This window comes from Tenrec ecaudatus, chromosome 1, assembly GCF_050624435.1.
Source record: "Tenrec ecaudatus isolate mTenEca1 chromosome 1, mTenEca1.hap1, whole genome shotgun sequence".
Classification (NCBI taxonomy): Eukaryota; Metazoa; Chordata; class Mammalia; order Afrosoricida; family Tenrecidae; genus Tenrec; species Tenrec ecaudatus.
Genome location: NC_134530.1, coordinates 106,789,669 through 106,809,811, shown reverse-complemented (window position 1 = coordinate 106,809,811; position 20,143 = coordinate 106,789,669). Strand labels below are relative to the sequence as shown.

At 36.7% G+C, this 20,143-nt stretch overlaps 1 protein-coding gene and 1 non-coding gene across 3 annotated transcripts in view; one reads left to right on the top strand and one right to left on the bottom strand.

The window, feature by feature from the left end:
• Positions 1 to 20,143, top strand: part of PIGK (phosphatidylinositol glycan anchor biosynthesis class K) — a 141,302-nt gene that overhangs the window by 13,025 nt on the left and 108,134 nt on the right. For both annotated transcript variants that reach the window (XM_075557369.1, XM_075557372.1), the window contains exon 3: positions 5,832 to 5,923. In XM_075557369.1, coding sequence (XP_075413484.1) covers positions 5,832 to 5,923 — 92 coding nt within the window. The remainder of the gene's footprint in view (positions 1 to 5,831; positions 5,924 to 20,143) is intronic.
• On the bottom strand, positions 4,884 to 4,992 carry LOC142438255 (U6 spliceosomal RNA). Its single transcript, XR_012782670.1, has one exon. It is a non-coding gene; the product is annotated as a U6 spliceosomal RNA (small nuclear RNA).

Below are 20,143 nucleotides of genomic sequence, written 5' to 3'. Positions count from 1 at the left end.
ACGATGCCGTGACATTTGCTGTAGCTGTGCCTGTGTCTTTGCCCCTCTCAGTATCTCCCTTTTCCTTGGTTGCGTTGTGCTGACTCCCCATATTACTTTCCCTTCACCAGTCAACTCGTGTTCACTCTTTCCAGTCAGTGCTTCCCCTTCCGCTCTTGACTGTTTCTGGTAAGCATCAAACAATGTTTGGCTTTGTTTTTCTCTGGGAAGCTGTTGTTTACTTTTTATAATAGTGATCTTATACAATATTTGTCTCCTGTGTTTGATTATTTTCCCTCAACGTAATGTCCTCCAGGTTCAACCATGTTGTGAGATGCTTCGTAGATTTACCATTATAATTGTTGCATATTATTCAATTTTATGAAAGTAACAGTTTGTTATCATTTAATCCATTGATGGACTTTTAATTTATTCCATCTTTTTGTTATATTATAAATAATGCTGCCGTGAGCATAGATGTACTTAAAGCTGTTTGTGTCACAATTTTAGTATCTCCTTGTTCTTTTGGCAAGGTCTTTTGATGAGCATAGGTTTTTAGTTTTTAAGATATTCCCGTTGTATATCTTTTAATGTTTGTGCATTTTTAGGTATGTTTAAAATTCTATTCCCACCATGTATTAGACCCCTTGTGTTGTTCATCTTTTTTGCTTCCAAAGCCTGCATTTTTAGATTTTGCATTTAGTTCTTTGATATATTTTGAGTAAATTTGTGTGTGTGATGTGAAATAGAAATCTTGTTTCATTTGCTTTCCAAATGAATACCTAGTTTTGCCAGCATCATTTACAAAAAAGGATGTTCTCTTCTCAGTTTATGGACTTTGGACATTTGTTGTAGATCACCTAGCCACTGGTAGGTTGATTTACTTCTGTGTTCTTAATTCTATTTAATTGGCCTTGTATCTGTCTTTCTGCCACTAGAAGGCTGTTGTACAGTAGTAGACTCTGGAACTGCAGATGTGTGGTCTTCTGTCATGTTTCCCCTTTCCAATAATGCTTTGCTTATATGAGATCTCTTTTCTTCCTATATAAAGCTGCTGATCAGTTTTCCATTTTATTAAAGCTTTTGGTGGTGAGCATTTGGATTAGAAGTGCATGATATCTCTATAGGCCACTTTGGGACATAGTGCCAGGGCATGTTTTGTCATTTATGTAGATCTCTCTTGGTTTCTTGTGGTAACATTTTGTAGCTTTGTACTTTACTTTTTTTTCCTGCTCTAATTTTTTAATGTGTAGGGTTACTATAAGTCAGAATCAACTTGATGTGCGTGAGCTTGAGGTTTCTGTAGTTAGAGTTATTCCTAAGTGTTTTGTCTTTGTGGGAGCTGTTGTAAATGCTCCTGTTATCCTGATTTCCTGGTCAGAGTTTTCTTTGCCAGTGTAGGGACTCCATTTGGCTTGCATGTGCTGGTCTTGTTGCCTACCGTCTTGCTACCTTCTTTTAGTTCTAATAGTTGTCTTATGCAGTCTCTGGGATTTTCTATGTATATGATTATGTCATCTGTGAATAGGGACATTTTACTTTTTCTTTACAAATTTATATGTTCTTCGTTTCTATTGTCAAGAAGGCTCTTTTGCAGGCATAGAGTTAAAATTTCCTAACAATTTTGATAAGTGTTTATGAATCAAGTTCTTTTAAAAAAACAATTAAGCCTGGTTTAATGGTTTCTGTTTCCTGTTCAATTATTATATGCATATACAACTTTTGTAGGTTAAATTTTACTGTATTTCTGTTTTTACAACTAAAAGTAAGAAGCAATTCAAACTGAAAGCAATATCGTATAAGTCACGGTACCTGGTTTTCTTTCCAATGATGAGATTACAGGTATTAAAACATTTTTTTACTTTATTTTTTAAAACATTTTATTTTGATTTTATTGAAGGTTTATAGAGCAGTGTAGTAGTTTACATTCTACAGTTCATATGCATTTTTTCAATATATCCATTGCAATTCCTTCCCACTTCCTCTTTATGTTTCCTGTTCCATTTCTTCTTCTTTACTAACCTTTTGAACTTTGAGGTTGGGTAAATGTTGCCCTTTTAATCTTAAATGTTTGATGGTTCTAACACAGAGGTGAGTTCAGTTGCAGACCTGAATGGTGACTAAGGCCCATTGTCTTGGGGTTCACCAGTCTTTGACCAATAAGCCAGGTCGCTTTTCATGAATTTTAGTTGTGTTCTACATTTTTCTCCCACACTATGAATATGTCCTAATAAATAATGTGATATTTTCACGACATTTAGTAGTGATAACTAGGCACCATCTCGTTCTTTTTGCCTCAGGGTTGTGAAAACTTATGTTTTAGTGGTCCACAAGTCCATTTTTGAGTTTTTTTTTTCAGAAAACAAGATTTTTTATCAAATGAATTTTAATTTTTTATTATTTCCAACAGTTTTATTGGCACATGGTCTACATATCCTATAATTGAATAGTTCAGTCATACCAAGGGGAATTGTACAATCACCGTTACATCAGTCTTGGAGCTCCTCCCCCTGTGATTAAGTTGCCTTTACCATGAGCTGTGCAGTCACAATCAGTTCTAGTGCTCCCTCTCCCCCTCCCGCCTCCATTATTGACTCCTGAAGCCCCCTTCCCCTCCCTATCTAACTCATCTTCCATCCCTGCATTCCCTCTGACCCCTGTCATCATTATGCAGCCACTCCTCCTGTGCGTCACAGCTGGGAAACTCAACACAAAACAATGACAAAATAAGTTGCATGAAGGTGGTAAGGATAAGGTCATATTAGTATAAAGACAAATCCAAATAATGTGCAAGAAGAAGAACCCCATCAACATTCAAAAATCCATGGAAGGAATTTCTGTCCTGGAACAACTAAGGGGATACTTTCACCCAGTACAAATTCAACTCCTTTATATAAGGAGGTCAATGAGCCGACTGTCCGTTTCAGTCCAGCAAAATCAAGATTGCAGTGGTCTGCCTAATAGTAAGGCTGCTCGGGATTCTTGTGTTTGGCTAGCGGGATCTGCCAAGAGTTCGCTCTGACTAGATGCTCTGCACATGGGTTTTGGGCTCCCATTGTCTTCCATAGTCCTCATATCACCACATTCCAAGTTGGCTTAAGTTTTTGTAAAGGGATTTAATAGCATGTAGGCATTACATATCAAAGGCATTATCAAAGGATCTCTGCACCACACCCTTGCCAGGACTTTTATTTCCTGGGCTTCTCTTACTCATCACTATTGTGCTGTCCTTGTCAGTATTATATCTGTAAATATTATCTTACCAAACAATGCTAAAATTTTCCTTTTAAGAACCTGTATATTTTAGAGAAATTGCAGAAGAAAATGATCTATCTTATTTACCTCGGTAGTTACTACTCCTGCTCTTCATTTACTCCTACAGTTTTCTTTTGGTGTACTTTCCCTTCAGCCAGAAGAACTTCCTTTAGCATGTCTTTTTTTAGCCAATTTGCTGGTGACAAATTATGTTTTTTCCCTTCATGTGAGGATAAAATTATTTCAATGTCATTCCTGGTATATCTTTTCATTAGATATGTGTTCTGAATTGATAGTTCTTTTCAGTCCATTAAAGATGCTGTTCCATTTTTTTAAGTCATTTTATTGGGGGCTTGTACAACTCTCATCACCATCCATCCATCCATCCATCCATCCATCTATCCATCCATCCATCCATCCATCCACTGTGTTAAGCACATTTGTACATATGTTGCCATCATCATTTTCTTTCTACTTGAACCCTTGGTATCAGCTCCTCATTATCCCCCTCCCTACCACACTCTCCCATCCTCACGAACCCTTGATAATTTATAAATTATTACTATTTTTTCATGTCTTATACTCACCAATGTCCCCCTTCCCTCACTTTTCTGTTGTTCTTCCCCAGGGAAGGGGTTATATGTAGATCATTGTGACCAGTTTCCCCCTTTTCCCCTCACCTTTCCCTCACCCTCCTGGTATTGCTACTCTCATTATTGGTCCTGAGGTGTTTATCTGTCCTGATTCCCTGTGTTTCTAGCTGTTATATGTACCTGTGTATGCATTCTAGCCTAGTTGGATTTGTAAGGTAGAATTGGGATCATGATAGTGGGGGGAGAAAGTATTAAAGAATGAGAGGAAAGTTGTATGTTTCATTGGTGTTATACTGCACCCTGACTGGCTTGTCTCCTTCCAGTGACCCTTCTATAAGGGGATGTCCAGTTGCCTACAGATGGACTTTGGGTCACCACTCCGCACTCCCCCTCATTCACAGTGATATGATTTTTTTGTTCTTTGATGCCTGATACCTGATCCCATTGACACCTCATGATCACACAGGCTGGTGTGCTTCTTCCATGTGGGCTTTGTTGCTTCTGAGCTGAATGGCCACTTGTTTACCTTCAAGCCTTTATAAGACCCAGAAGCTATGTCTTTTGATAGCTGGGCACCATCAGCTTTCTTCACCACATATGCTTATGCATCCGCTTTGTCTTCCGTGATCATGTTGGGAAGGTAAGCATCTCAGAGTGCATTGAACAAAGTGTTCTTGTGTTGAGGGAGTACTTGAGCAGAGGCCCAATGTCCATCTGCTTCCTTAATACTAAACCTATAAATGTATGCACATAGGTCTATTTCCCTATCACCATATATAAATATATTTACATATGTACAGGCCTGTATTTAGACCTCTATAAATGCCCTTTGCCTTCTAGTTCTTTCCTGTATTTCCTTTTACTTTCCTCTTGTCCCACTATCATGCTCAGCCTTCATTTGAGTTTCATTAATTGCTCTAGATTGCATTGCCCTTGATCAAACCCTACCCGGACCCCTTACACCCTCCAGGCCATCGATTTTCGGTCACTTGTTGTTCCCTTGTCCCTGGGCTTGTTCACACCAACTTCCTTTCCCCTACATTCCTCTCCCATTTCAAAAGTAAGGAACTGCTTCACTAATTTGCATGTCATCCTTGCACAAGGGCCATCCTAATTAATTTCTGTATTGTTCCAATTTTAGTATATGTGCTGCCAAAGTGAGCAGTGTTCCATTGTCTTTTGATCTCCATGGTTTTGGATGAAAAATCTAGAATAATTCTAATGGTTGTTTCCCTATGTAATGTCTTTTTTTTTCTTCTGGTTTTTAAGATTCCCCCCCCCCCCAAAAAAAAATCTTTGGTAGTCAGCAGTTTGATATATCCAGACATGGTATTCTTTGAGTTTATCCTGTTTAGGGTTCTTTATCATTCTTAAATCTGTGAAGCTGTTTTTGACCAATTTGGGGGAAGTTTTGACCATGTCTTTAAATATTCTTTCTGCATCAATGTGTTTTCTTTTCATTGGCATGAATGTTGGATTATTTGATTATGTCTGACAATTTTCCCCCACTTTCTGCTTCAGATTGCATGATTTCTATAAATTTATCTTTAAATTAATTGAATTTCCTTTGTCATAATTTTTATTCTATTAAAAAGCCCATCCAATGATTTCTTTTGTCACTTCAGACATAAAATTTTTAAATTTCTTTAGAGCAAAACATTAATTTTTTTCTACTCTAAAAAACTTAACTCTTTTAGAAATAGGAACTTTGTAGAATCATAGAAATTGAGAGTAACTGATTTGGTAGGTACGTCTTTAAATTCCACTCAAATTAATTTTTCTCCAAAGCTCAATGACCTTTATTACTTAATACAACGTAATGTAAGATCTTCCCAGAGAACTTAGTTTGATAAAGGGTTCTTTAAGTCCTTAGGTGTTTCTAAGTGAGAAATATGGAACGCTATTCCTTTCAGTAAGTTAGTATCCTACGTAAAGAGAAATATTTCTTTGAGCATATGACTTATTTTGTTTCATAAGAATAATCTATCTGTTTTAATACTTTAGGTGTGCACATCTCGGTTCTGGTTTAACTATCGGCATGTTGCAAATACTCTTTCTGTGTACAGAAGTGTCAAGAGGCTAGGTATTCCTGACAGGTAAGAAACTTACCTCTGAAGCTTGGTAAAAATGGACATACATGATCACTGCTTTATTCATGTTTTGCATAAAGTACATTATAAAGGCAAATTACTTTAAAAGATAAATCAAGAGAACAGGGTGAAAAGATTTGACCAAGTATAATTGTGTAGTGTCATTCATTTACTTAATAAGTACCCGGTCAGAGTTTTGATAAGGTTCCCTTTTGAAATAGTGTTTTTACTGCCACCTGCTGCCAAAATCCAACCATTGCTTTTCAGCTTTTTAGTGTCTGTCTTAGGTCTGAAGTCAGAATCTTTGGTGAGAATGTTGTGCTGTTCAAGCCTACTTCAGAAGCACCTGCCCATGCTGCAAGAATGGCTGGAAGGAAACATTGTTAGCTTCTGTACAGGGAGAGGACTTTGATTTTGATGAAGACTCAAAAAAGAGAAATGCCCTAATTGCAGCTACAGAGTTTAGGTGCTAAGCAGCATGCCCCTGCTGCCACTCCCAGTTACATGTCTTCTGCAGTTGGTTTGACGGATGTGATAGATTTGCTTTTACTACTGCCAACTCAGTTCTAGCAAGGAGCTGCAGTCAATTCCGTTCTTCAGTATTATCGGTGATTTTGGTTAAATCATTTAAACTCACGAAGGTTGTTTGCTCATCTGTTGCATGATGATTACAGTATCTTCTTTGAAGGAGTTTAGCATTTCATATAAGAGATATCTCTATCTCTATATATGTATATTAGTAGTAAAGGATAGAAAGGAAGTTCAGAAATCAATGTTGTATTACAATTTATGTAAATATATGCTATAATTCTACCTAGAAAGACAATGATTTTTAGATATAGGTTATTTTTAGATACAGTGGTTATTTGACTTTGGGCGTTCAACTGCTTTACTTCTCTATCCTATGTACACCTCCAAGAAATCACAATGCATAATGTATCAATAGTTTTCACTTGAATAAACACATCCTTGCCTTTATGATGCATTTAAATAGTCTAAGATTTGGAGGCACCTTTGAGAATTAAAATACAGCCATAGGATATATTTTGTATCTTACGCTTTAATAAGTTTATCCCTAGGTTTCCAAAGAATATTTTTTAAAAGCTTATTTCTGTTTCAAATTATTACCCATCTACATCTCTGTTTGTGAAATCTTGTTGTGTGGTAAATTGGGGATTTAAATAATTTGTTATTTTACAAGTAGAAATCAATAGAAAAGATTCTCTTTGGATTTAGCCTTATTGTGGTAAATCCTTTTCTTACTGGTGATTTATACCCTCTCCTTTCTGGAACTGAGTTTAAAAATGCAAAATTAAATAAACTTTTATTTAGGAAGTAATGAATCATTATGAAAAAGCAATGTGAAAACTTTAAATCACTAGGAAATGTTTTGTTTCAATGGTTGAACTTAAAATGAATTACAAAAGATCTTTAAGTGAGAGCAATATTATTAGACCTCCTATAATAATTCATAAATATACCTTGGGAGAAACGATTAGTCACAACATTTAAATTGTAACTAAATTGTTCTTCTTTTTTTGTAAATCTTTACAAAAATATAAAAGCACATTTTGCCATTGCTTTGAAATTCAAAGCATTTACATTTCACCTTCCTGTATATTTCAATAAAATGTTAGTTCATACCACAAATCATTTATTAAAATACATGATGTAGGTGACAGTCATCTGTTTTGGAAGTCCATACCAAGTGAATAAATCCTGACTGGAATGTCACATTAGTTCTGATTTCTGAGTTTTCTCTGGTCTTCTGTATTTCATGAACTCCAAACATGCTGAGTCATTCTCTTTGCTGTACTTCTTGCTTACGGCTACTCACTTGGCTGAAATTCCAAATGATTTGTGGTACATGTTAGAAATACAAATTTCTTAAGCTTTATTCTTGGAGGTTCTAATTCATTAAGCCTGAAGTAAGGGGAGGGCATGAGAGTACATGACATTCTGATGCACAGCCAGGTTTGACTCAAGTACTCCTTCAAAAGAGCACCTATAACATCCTGGGTATAATGTTAACATAACACTATTATACTAGATATAATATGTCTTGCCTCATTAGATTGTAAGTTCTTTGAGAGGATTTCACACAACCAAGATTGTGCTTTATTTCATTTTGTGTATTCAACATCTAATACAGTAGCACTTAAAAGGTATTCAGTAGGTACTCTTTAGTACCCTCTGCCAAGGTACTGACCGGTCTACCAAGGTACTGCCTATCTCCAGGGAATTATGTCCAAAGTTCATATGTCCAAAGTACATGAAATGAAGTCTCAGTGCCCTTGCTTCTAAGGATCATTCTGGCTGTACTTCTTCCTATGGAAATTTGTCAACTCTTTTGGCAATCCAAGATCTACATATATATGTAAATCAAATATATTTTGCCAACACTGTAATTCAAATGCATCAATTCTTTTGTCATCTTTATTCCTGGCTCCTGGTAGAGATTATGACCTGGGAAACCCTGTGAGGAAGTTCCGCGCCGTCTTTCAGGATCCTTCCCTACAGGGTTGCTGTGTGTCAGAAATTACTGATGGCATGCAGATATTGTTAGAGTGTTCAGGTGCTATTACAGAGATTTTAATAAGTAGGCTGACATAATTTTATGGTTCTCTTTAAAATCATTGACTCTGAGAAAATAATTTTAAAGGTCTTTGGAAAGTAAAATAAACATGCTAAGACCCACATAAGTGTCCTCTAGGTTGATTATTGTTCCTGGGAAGTACAAATGATTAAATGTTCAACTACTAACTGAAAAATTGGTGGTTTGAATTTACTCCTAGTGCCTTGGAAGATAGTCCTGGTAACTTTTCAAAGTCATGGCCTTGAAAACCTCTAGAGTACACATGGGGTCACCAGGAATTGAGCACATCTCTGCAGTAGCTAACAACAACAAATAGTTATTTGGCTTTTACAGTTCTCAGATTCAAGTTCCATTGAAGAGAAATATCTTCTGTTTTCTGTCAACTCATTCAGTAACTATGTTAGACAGGGTTCTCTAGAGAAAAATAATCAGGACACTTATGTTTTATGTATATTTATATAGATAGATATACTGTATATATTTGAGTATAACCCTACCCAAATATCAGCTGAGGCACCTAATTTTACCACAAAAACTGCATTAAAAATGTGCTGAAAAACTCGGCTTATATACGAGTATATATGGTAGATAATATAAGGAATAAACAGCTAATTAGTCTAAAGAGCAGTACAAATGCTCAGTGCAACTCACTTCCATGAGACAGATATACACTGGCAGCTCTTCTCCGCCCTTCAGTTAATCCCACCTGTGTTCATTGGCACAATAAAGCTACCTATCACAGTAACCTTACTAAACTCATTATTAAAAACCTCTTTATAGAGAATTTCTTTTGTCTCCTGCCCCCAATCCTTATTTTAGTTTCCTACAGTGTTTAGATATTTTTAGGTAATTTTCTACCCTTTAATGGTTGATTTTTGCTTGTTTGTTTTAATGGTTGTTTTTAACTAAACTCCTATTGAGTACCGTCAGTATATTTAAGATGATTAAAAAATGAGGAAGAGCAAAGGCATAATCAGGGGTTAAGTTTTAAAGTCATATGAAGCAAAGGTTGAAATGAAATTACTCTTTAAAACAGTGGGTCTCAATCTCTTTGAGGGTTGAATGATCCTTTCACAGGGGTCGCCCGATTCATAGCAGTAGAAAATTACAGTTATGAAGTAGCAACCAAAATAATTGTATGGTTGGGGGGGGGGTCACCGCAACATGAGGAGCTGTATTAGAGGGTTGTGGCATTAGGAAGGTTGAGAACCACTGTTTAAAGTGTCTTAAATAGCACATAAAAGGCAGGACAGTCTTATATCAAGTTCAAAACAGCCAGGCTCTTTTGTTTTTCTCCAGGACTAGAACAGAATTCTGTTTTCTTTGGTTGAAAAAGATTTATTTATGTTTAGAGACCATGCTATATGAGAAATTCACAAGCTTTTAACACTAAAATTGTGGTACTTGTCTCATGTTATGAGAGCCAACTGGAAATTGAGACTGATAGACGAATATAGATTCCTATCTCCCATCACATGTTTGTTTTGAGGAATAAATGCAATTAGTATTAAGTTGGATAAAATATTTTTCTTCTTTTCTTCCTTCCTCTTCCTCTTGCTGAGCATGTTCATGATTTTAAAAAATATGATTTAGATCTCTTATGAGTTGGATACGTGTGTGTTCAATGGTGTCTTATTTCTCTGCTTAAATCTAACAGTTTTTTGGACTTCACCTAACTATTGCTTTCTTACTCTTAATCCTTGATGTGAGACTGTTATTTTTAGGTGCTGTAGAGTCAGTTCTAACTCACAGTGACCTATATACAACAGGATAACACAATGCCTAGTCCAGCACCATCCTCATAATTCTTAAGTTTGAGTCCATGTGGTAGCTGCTGTGTCAATCCATGTCCTTGCATTCTTCTTTTTTCACTGGCCTTCTACTCGAGCAATTATGATAGATACCTGTTCTAAGGACTGGTCACTTCTTTTAAGATGGCCAAAGTTCATGAAAGGAAATCTCACCATTTTTGCTTCTAAGGAGCATTCTGGCTATATTTCTTTTAACACATTGATTATATTTAACACATTATTCTGGCTGTCTGTGGTCTTTCAGTATTCTTTTACAACACAGTAATTTAAATGCATCAATTCCTCTTAGTTCTTCCTTATTCATTGTCTACCTTTCACATGCAGATTCCACAAAAACAAAATAAAAAAACAACTCACTGACATTGAGTCAGTGCCAACTCATGGAGACACTGTAGGACAGGGTAGAAATGTCCCTGTGAACTTCTGAGACTGTAACTCTTTACAGAAATAGACAGCCCCATGTTTTTCTCAAGGAGCAGCTGGTGTTTTTGAACTACTGACCTTGAAGTTAGCGGCCCAGCGCAAGCGCTTCAAGCCTCCCTTGCTTTTAGCAAGCAAAGCTGTGTCATGTGTATATTACAGACGATTAGTAACTTCTCTTTAAAGCCTTCTTCATGTCCAGCCTCTCATATTATTTGCTCAGCATACAGGTTGATTAAGTATGTTGGGAGGATAGAACCCTGTTGTATATCCTTCCTGATTTAACCATGCCGTATTCCCCTTTTCTGTTCACATGACTAGTTGTTCCATTTACAGGTTCCTAATGATCACAGTGTAATGTTCTGGAATTCTCCTTCTTCTCAAGGCAATCCATAGCTTGTTATGATCCATACTGTTGAATGCCTTTACAAAGTCAGTAAAACACAGGTAATGATCTTTCTGGGGTGTTCTCTGCTTTTCAGCCAAGATCCATCTGCCATCAGCAATGACATCCCTCATGTCACATCCTCTTCTCAACCGAGCTTCAATTTCTGTAACCTTGCTGTTAATATTTCTGTAACCTTTAAAAAACTGTCTTCAGCAAAACTTTATTTGCATGTCATATTAATGGTATTGTTTGGTAAATTATGTTTTTATTTGACCTGCTTTCTTTGGAATGGGATAAATATGGATAACTAGTCTGTTTGTTAGGTGGCTGCCTTTCAAATTTCTTGGCATAGATGAGTTGTTGAAACATTTCAATTGGTTTTCTATCAATTCCTGAACCGTGTGTGTGTGTGTGTGTGTATGTTTTATTCAGTGCAACTCGGACTCTTCCTTCAGGTTCATTGCTCCTTGATTATATGCTACTTCTTGAAATGCTTGAATTTCAACCAGTTCTTTCTGATACAGTGATTCTGTGTATTCCTTCCATCTTATATTTTGCCCATATAATCAAACTTTCATTACTGAAAATCAAGCCCCAAGAACTGGAGGTCAGGCAGAGGCAAACTAGGATCACAAGCCAGAAGTGAAAATGTCCAAGAGCCAAAGCAAGCCTCTTGATAGCTGAATATGCTCCATCAGGAAGGGAGGTCACGAAAAGAATAGCTTTGATGGAGATGTGGTTTCTTTCTACCTTTTGTAGACATCGCCCTGAGGAAACAAAGGGTGGTGATTTGAGTCACACCCTCAGCAAAGTAGAGGCTCAAAATACGTCCAGTTTAATTCTATCTCAAATGGACTATAGCACCGCTACTCAATATGGTTAGGTGGCCATGCTAAGTCATTGACTACATTAATAGTTGATTTCATCCTCTGTGCCCTACTTCATGCCTACTATAGGGGTCTGTGGCACTTCACTTTGATTTCTTTCTATCAGACTGAAGCCTCTAGAAGTCTTACCTAAACAGAGCAGTGTCAACCATAATTACCTTACCATTTACATCACTTCTGGTTACATTTTTCTCTTTTATTCTTTCTTTTAATTTGTTTTTAAAATAAATATTAGAATTAAGAGTAGAAGCTATTTGGACAGTTATGTGAATTCTGGTGATGTTTTAACAAATTAAAAAGAAAAAATTAATTGCCTCTTGTTTTAAAAAATCAGTTTGGTATTACAGATTTTGACTATTTTTATTACCCTGGTTAGAATTAGGTCTTGTATATAAGAGGACATTGTATACAATGGAGCATTAGTGAGACTGTTTCTTCAATCTTCTTGCATAATTCCTCATTAAAATAATATGGAGAAGATTTTTATTCTTTGGGACTCCTTGTGGTTTTCTTTTCAGTAAGATCAACCAAATCAGACACTTGTCTGCAACTCATCCTGTACATTTATTTCACTAGCTAACATAATTCAGAGACTGTTAAAGAATTTTATAATCACTTACTTTATTTATACCTTGTAGCCTTTATAAAATATTTCCCTTTCCCAGTTTACATTTTAGTAAATTAATTGCTCAGAATGACTTGCTGAAGGCCTTATAATCATTAAATGATAGAACCAGAATTTTAATTCAGGTTTTCTGACTTCATGGCTGAAGCATTTTGATTATATCACAATTATCTTTTTTCATAAAATTACAACAGTAATATATGTAACACAATTAGATGATCCTTTTTACATACTTTTCTTATTCTTATAACAATCCTATAGAAAATGATTGATTATGCAAACTGATTGTTTAAATACTATTTTCAATTTTAAAATATATTCTTTTGCTGAATGTTGTGACTGGGCAGTGAAAATAATGATTATTAATTAAATATCTGAGATGCGTCTCTGGATTTTCCATTTTCTTGTAATACCCATCGATTTTACTATTATTTAAGTGCATTATTAAACAGCTTCGTCGCTAGCTGTTTATTCCCTGCCTTTGGTCTCAGCCCTTGTCCAAGTCATCCTCCACATAGCTGTTGGAATTCTCTCAGAGACTGCTTCCATCTTTTCCTCCCACACTGAAGGACCTGTGCCTCTCTTATCTCATAACAAATCCAGACTTTTCAAGCAGCCTTTGCTGACTGCTCTGCTAGTCCATCCCCCTCTTTTATTTGTGAATTTGTTGTGATATATACTATGTTATGTGGTTGCTATTATTTTAGTTGTTGACAGAAGAAGACTCGAATGCACGCAGTGGTCACCTTTCTTAACCCATGTATCTTTCCATCCTCTGAATCAATTTATAGAGTTTTATAGAGTGCTCTAGAGTTCAGGGAGGTCACAGTGTTTATTTGCTTATTTGTTGGGAGGGAGCCTTTACAATTCAGTTTGTATATTTCTCTAATTAAAAATATACGTAGCTTAAATTTTTTGTTCTATTATTTTTTATGAGCTTGCCTCATAAAACATGAGCTTAGTATGTTCATTTGCACAGAAGGACTAGAATTGGATAAACTGGAAATAACTTGTGATGTGCTCTTATAGCAATTAATCATGATAATTCTAATTTATGTCTTTGAATGTTCTTGCTCTAGTCTATCTCTTCTCAACAGTTTTTGCTCATCTACTCCTTCAAAATATAAATAATAGGGTTTGAATATGTATACTCATGCATTCTGAGCAATCTGTCACTTTCTTTTCACATTGGCAGCTGATCTGTCTGCCACTTCACAGGATACTCCTGGCGGTGAAGTATATAACATCCCAAATAAGGACATATTTAGAATAGTTAGGATGTTGAAATATGCTTTAGGGATGAGCACAGTGACAAAGATACAAGGAACATTTGAGCAACTACCATAATTGTGTTTATATAATATGGAGTAATAATTTGCAATACAAAGAAGACCAAGAGTTTGACAGAGAAGAGAGGAAATTTCTTTTTTAATTACATATAGATAGGTAGGAGCCCTGGTGGTATAGTGGTTACCAGTTGGGCTGCTGATCTCTAGGTCTTCAGTTCAAAACCTCCAGCTGTTCCTCAGGAGAAAGATGAGGCTGTCTATTCTTATAAAGAGTTCCAGTCTTGGAAATCCACAGGGCAGTTCTCCCCTGTCCTGTAGGGTCGGCATGAGTCAGAATTGACTCGATGACAATGAGTTTGGTTTTAGTTTTACAGATAAGTTGATTTAAAGATAATGAAAAAGAGATGTTTATCTCATCCCCATTACCACACTGACTTTAGTACTCCTACTACCCTCCTGTTTAGTAACTTGACTCCTTTTACTTTGTTTAGAATTGTCCTGACTGTTCTTGGATCTTATCTTGGATATTAATTTTAAAATTGCCTTGTCAAAATATCTTTAGAAAGCTGTTGGGATTTTATTTGCTGTTTGATTAATTTGCAAATTAATCTAGGGTGATTGTACTTCTGTATGATATTAAATCTTTCACTTTATGAAAAAATATCTATTTAAAGTTGTTTTGGGCAATGGGTTAAGTATTGGATCACTAACCAAATGGTTGGCGATTCCGACACACCAACCTTTCTGTTCTGTGGGACAAAGGGGAGGGAGGAAGATGAGTCAGTCAGCTTCTGTAAACATTTACAGACTGGAAAACTCTATAGGGCTGATCTACTCTGCTTCCTAGGGTTGCCATGAGTCAGAATGTGTTCTTGGGCATTGATTTGGATTGGTGGCGATGGTACAAATAGATTGCCTTGGACCTCGGACTGGACGTGACAGTTTGAGCCTATCCAGCAGTACCAGAGAAGAAAGGCCTGTTGCTTTGCTTCCATCAAAATTACAACCAAGAAACCTTATGGAACAATTTTACTCTTTAATACATGGTTTCAATAATTCATATTGAATTATGGGATCAAATTGAAAGAACAACTTGAAAAAATTGGCTAGATCGGACCGGAACTTAAGGGACAGTTAGTTTACGTTAATGAGGGAGGAGTAATTCAGAAGAAAAAGATAAGTGGCTGTGTAAGTTGGGTTCAGCATTGGTCTGCTAGCCACAAAGTTAGCGATTCCAGGCTACTCACCACTATGAGGGAGAAAGATGAGCCTGTCTGTCTGCTCCCATAAAGATTTATAGTCTTGGACACCCTACATAGAATCAGCTAAAGTCAGCTTTTTAAAATTTTTTAATGGGAAGCAAAGAGGTGGGAAAACTATTATTGCAATTGAATAGGGAAGGATCCAGTGAGGGTTTTGGGTAGAGAAAAGGTGGGAGAGTGTACTGTAGCCCTCCAGGAAGAACCTTAGTGCTTGGGTGCTGGCAGTGAGAGTGGTGTCAAAATAAATCAGGTATTTGACATTTCATCAGCAAAAAAGTGGTAATGATAAGTAATTCTAAGACAGTTCTGAGGATTTTAAATGGAGAATTGGTAGAAAGAATGTTTTGAATCTATGCCACATTAAATTTGACTCTTTTGGAGGGCATTAAAAAGATGTGAACTTAACGTTTGTGAAGATAATTTGATTTTGGAGAAAATATACTTTACAACTTTATCTTGATGGTTTTCATGAATTTGACTTCAGTATGAGTAGAATTTACTCAGTTCACTAAGAAGTACCTTGACATTAAATCTTTAAACCCAACTAGTGAACTTACGTTTAAAAGTTTACCCATCTGCAAACTTTCAAATTTGAAATTCAGATTTGTTATTTTAAAAGGTAAAACCCTATTACACAGAACAAAATTCACCTAAACCGTCAAAATTTTCTTACTTTATTGGATTTTTAAAGAAACGAAGTAAAGGACAATCAAAGTTTCACAAGAGAGCTAGTTATATATATTATAGGTCAAATATAAAACCCAAGTTTCTGTACTTCCTCTAATTCTGTCTGTATTCTTACAGTGAATAGATATAGATATTCAAGTAATAGCTATTATTTTAATATTCTATACCATATTAATTTAAAATATTCAAGACTAGCTAGCTCACTCACTCACTCACTGCCATCAAATAGAGGCCGAGTCATGGTGACTCGGTAGGACAGGGTAGAACTGCCCTCTGTGTGTTTCCAAGACTTTACAAGAGTGGAAAACCTCCATCTCTCTCCCGAGGAACGGCCGGTAGTTGTGAACTGCCGACTTTCCATGAGCAGCCCAACACACAATCACTGTGCGACCAGAGCTCCTTATAGTTAGCTCTGCCCTCTCCTGTAATTTGGTTATATGATGCTATACCTGTTATTGATGCGCCTTCCTGTCCTGGCAGTTCAGCTTTTTGAATCTTTAGTTCTAATGACATAAGCTCAAAATATTTGACATCTTATAGTCTAATAGTGTTAATTATTTTATATTTTCAAAATTGAAAGTGATCCAGAAAATTTTGATGGCCTAGCATCTGGCTGGTTGATTTGTTATGATTAGCTTCATAGTGCTCTGTAAGAGAGAGTTTTTAACTTGAAAATTCCTCAAGACTTGGAAGAGAAACAAGAAGACAAGCCTACACTATAATCACCCTGGCATCAAGCTCATATATAACCAAGAATGTTGGATTTGTTAGGTCTGGTAGTTATTACATTGCTGCAGAAGCAATAATCTGCAATGTAGCTTGAATCTATGTCAGAAAAATAAAGCAACACCTATAAGGCAGAAACCCAGTGCTATGAGAAGGTATCAAATATTTCTGTGGACTTTATTTGTCCTGATATTTTCATTTCAACCACTAGTCAAGACTGTGATGATGATCACACTGAAGGTACTCCTGTGACCCTAGTTCTGGTAGCTAAAAGGCATCCACAGTAGCAGTATCTGATTAGTAGCATGGTTACAAGTTGCACAGCAATTTTAAGTGAACAATTTTAAAACACTTTGACAAATGCAGTAATTTATTTAAATTTTATTCAGTGAAAAAAATTTTAAGTGACTGTTGTGTACTCTAAGTTGACTCGGTCTCATAGCAGCTGTATGTGACTGAGTAGCATTGCCCCATGGGATTTCATAGGTTATAATCATTACAGGGAAGAATCAATGCATTCAAATTATAGTACTGATTAAGAATATTGCAGATACCATGGACTGTGTTGGAAAATGAACAGCCAGAATGCTCCTTAGAGACAAGGATGGTGAGACTTCATCTCATATACTTTTGACATGCTGTCAGGAGAGACCAGTCCCTGGGGAAGGACCTCATGCTTGGAATGAAGTAGAAAAACAGTGAAAAAGATGAAGACCCTTGACAAGATGGATCGACATAGATGGAGGCACCAGTGGTCTCAAGCATAACACGACTTGTGTGGATGTTGCATGCTGAGGCAGTCTTTCCTCTGCTGTACGTAGGGGCGTTATGAGTTGAAAGAGACTCAGTGGCACCTGCCAACAATCTTACAGGAGCAGATGCCAGATCTTTTCTCATGTGAAGCAGCCAAGTGCTTAATTAAAGTAATACTGTTCTTTTATAAATGAAAAGTTATCTTTTTGAAATTTCATTTTCCAATAGTCAAAGTCTATGAAGGATTATTCAACTACTTGATTTTTTTTTTAACCGTTGACTACTGGTTACTTGTTAGACCAAGGGGAAAACAATTTTGGGGAAGCAGATAAAATATGGCCGAGCAGCCTTGGGGCAGGCAAATACAATATTGTTGTTCGATGCCATTGGTTCAGTTCCTACTTACAGCGACCTAATGTACAACAAAAGAAAACACTGCCTGGTCTTGTGCCCGCCTCATAGTTACTGTTATGTTTGTAGCCACCGTGCTACTCTATCTCCTTGAGGGCCTTTCGTTTTTTCACCGCCCCTGTATTTTACCAAACATGGTTGGTCCCTTTGATGGCACATCAAAGTACAAGATACAAAGTCTCACCATCTTCACTTCTGAGGAGTATTTTATTAGACTATCTCCGAGACAGATTGATGTGTTCTTCTGAAAGTATTCTTTGACAAAGACATCAATTCTTATACAGTCTTCCTTTTTCATTGTCCAAAGCTGGTCTGGTAGTGGCAGATTCCCAGAGCTTCTGTTGGCTTAGCAACGTTTTCATTCAGAAACAGGAGAAAATCAAGACAGTCTAAGCCAGCAGTTCTCAACCTTCCTAATGCTGTGATCTTTTAACGCAGGTCCTTGGGTGGTGACCCCCCCCAACCATAAAAGTATTTTTGTTGCTATTTCATAACTGTAATTTTGCTACTGATATGAATCAAGGGATCTTTGTGAAAGGGTCGTTCATCCCAAAGGGGTCGTGACCCACAGATTGAGAACCACTGACTTATATTGTCTTGATTTTTCTCCTTGTTTTTGAATGAAAACTTTTCTTGGTAATGAATTCTTAGTTGGGAATTGTTCTCATCCTTTATTTTATATACTTTGCTCCATTGTCTTCTGACCTCTAGAATTCTGGTGAGATATTCACACAGATTATTATGAAAGACCCTTTTAATTTTATTATGTTTTCTCTTGCCTTTTGAATACTCACCTTTATTTGCTTTCAATAACTTTATTAGGGTATTGCTTTGAGTTGATATTTTTGTGTTTCTTCTAGTAGAGGTTATTTTTAGTCTAGCTGCTCTGTTCAGGCCTGGGAAATTCTGTGAAAATGTCCTGGAAATTGTTTTTTGCTTTTATTGTTGTCAGGGTTTTCTGGGATTCCAGTAATTGTAATAATGTATTTCATTCAATTATTTCTTATTTGAATAATGTAATGATTTTGTTTACTTTATTCTTTCTCTTATGTCTCTTGAGGCCTAGAAAGTTGTTTATTTGTCTTTTAGTTCATTTATTTTAGCTTTTGTTTGTTTCTGCTGTTGAACGTTTTTCTTTGCCTAATTCAGTTCCTTTTTTTAATTCAGTTTCATTCTTCAGATTAGCAATTCTCTCTCTCGCTAATTCTTTAATGCACTCATTTGACTTTATAGAGTGTCTCTTTTTATTCTTCCATTTGTTTTTTGATGAATTATTTTCTGTTTCTTTTTTGCTTTTTAAAGTACATATAATACCATATTATGAACAATTTCAATTCATTCCACTAGCCTGGACTCAGTAAGAGAAATTTCCTCTTCATGTTTGGCTTTTGATTGGTCCTTCTTTCCTTGTGAGTTTTTTGCATAATTTTTGCTATATATATTATATTTTTAATTTGGGTAACTTTCTTTGTTTTTTCAAATTTTGTATTCTGGATATAGGAAAATTTTCTGATTGTGGCCACCTGGTGGCAAAGCAGCCAATTGTGTGGTTGTTAATCAGAAGGCTGGGGCCTCTACCCACCAGTTGTTTGGCTGGAGAAATGATCAAAAATTCATCTCTGAAAAGCCCTAGGGCAGCCCAACTTTGCCGCAGAGTGTCTCCATGCGTTAGAACTAACCCAGCCACAGTGGACCCAATTTCTTCTCCTGTGAATGACTAGAGGGGCATTTTAGCTGTCCAAGGTTGATGTAAGCAGTGAGGTTCAGTTTTCCTGTGACAAAGGTTAAGGGCTCTCTGTGCCTTTGCCTCTCTGCCCTGTGGGTTTCTCTGTACAGGCTTGCCCGTGGTGTCTTGGTGCTCACTGTAGTCAGGGAGTCAGTTCTTTCCCTGTGTTACCAAGTCCTTCTAAATGCTTTCTTTCACCCTGCTGCCCTCCTTGTTCCTCCTGGTGTTAGTGCCTGTCTGTCATTAGCCTCAGTGAAATTCAACAGCATGCTCTCACAGTGTCACGGTCCCTTTGATCTTCCTGTTGCATAGCTCATGAACTCTCCTGGCCAATCTGCACCTCCTTAGTAACCCAGGCTCCGGTTCATTCAGACTAGCTCCTTTCCCAGCTTCCCCGCTTGGGTGTTGCCCAGCCTTCCTCTCCAAAAGTGTGAGATGAACAAGTACTCCAGACATCAGGAGACTGTTTTTTCCAGTCCGCACCTTCCCTGTTCCTCCTCTCCCAACCTCTGGACTCATCTCTACTCTCCAACACCCCAGCTGCCTTCTGAGTTTGAGATTTCAGTCAATACTTGTTTTGATTTGTCGACCAGGAGGATTAATTGCTGGGGAGTAAATGAGCATCCATTCATTTGCCAGCCTACT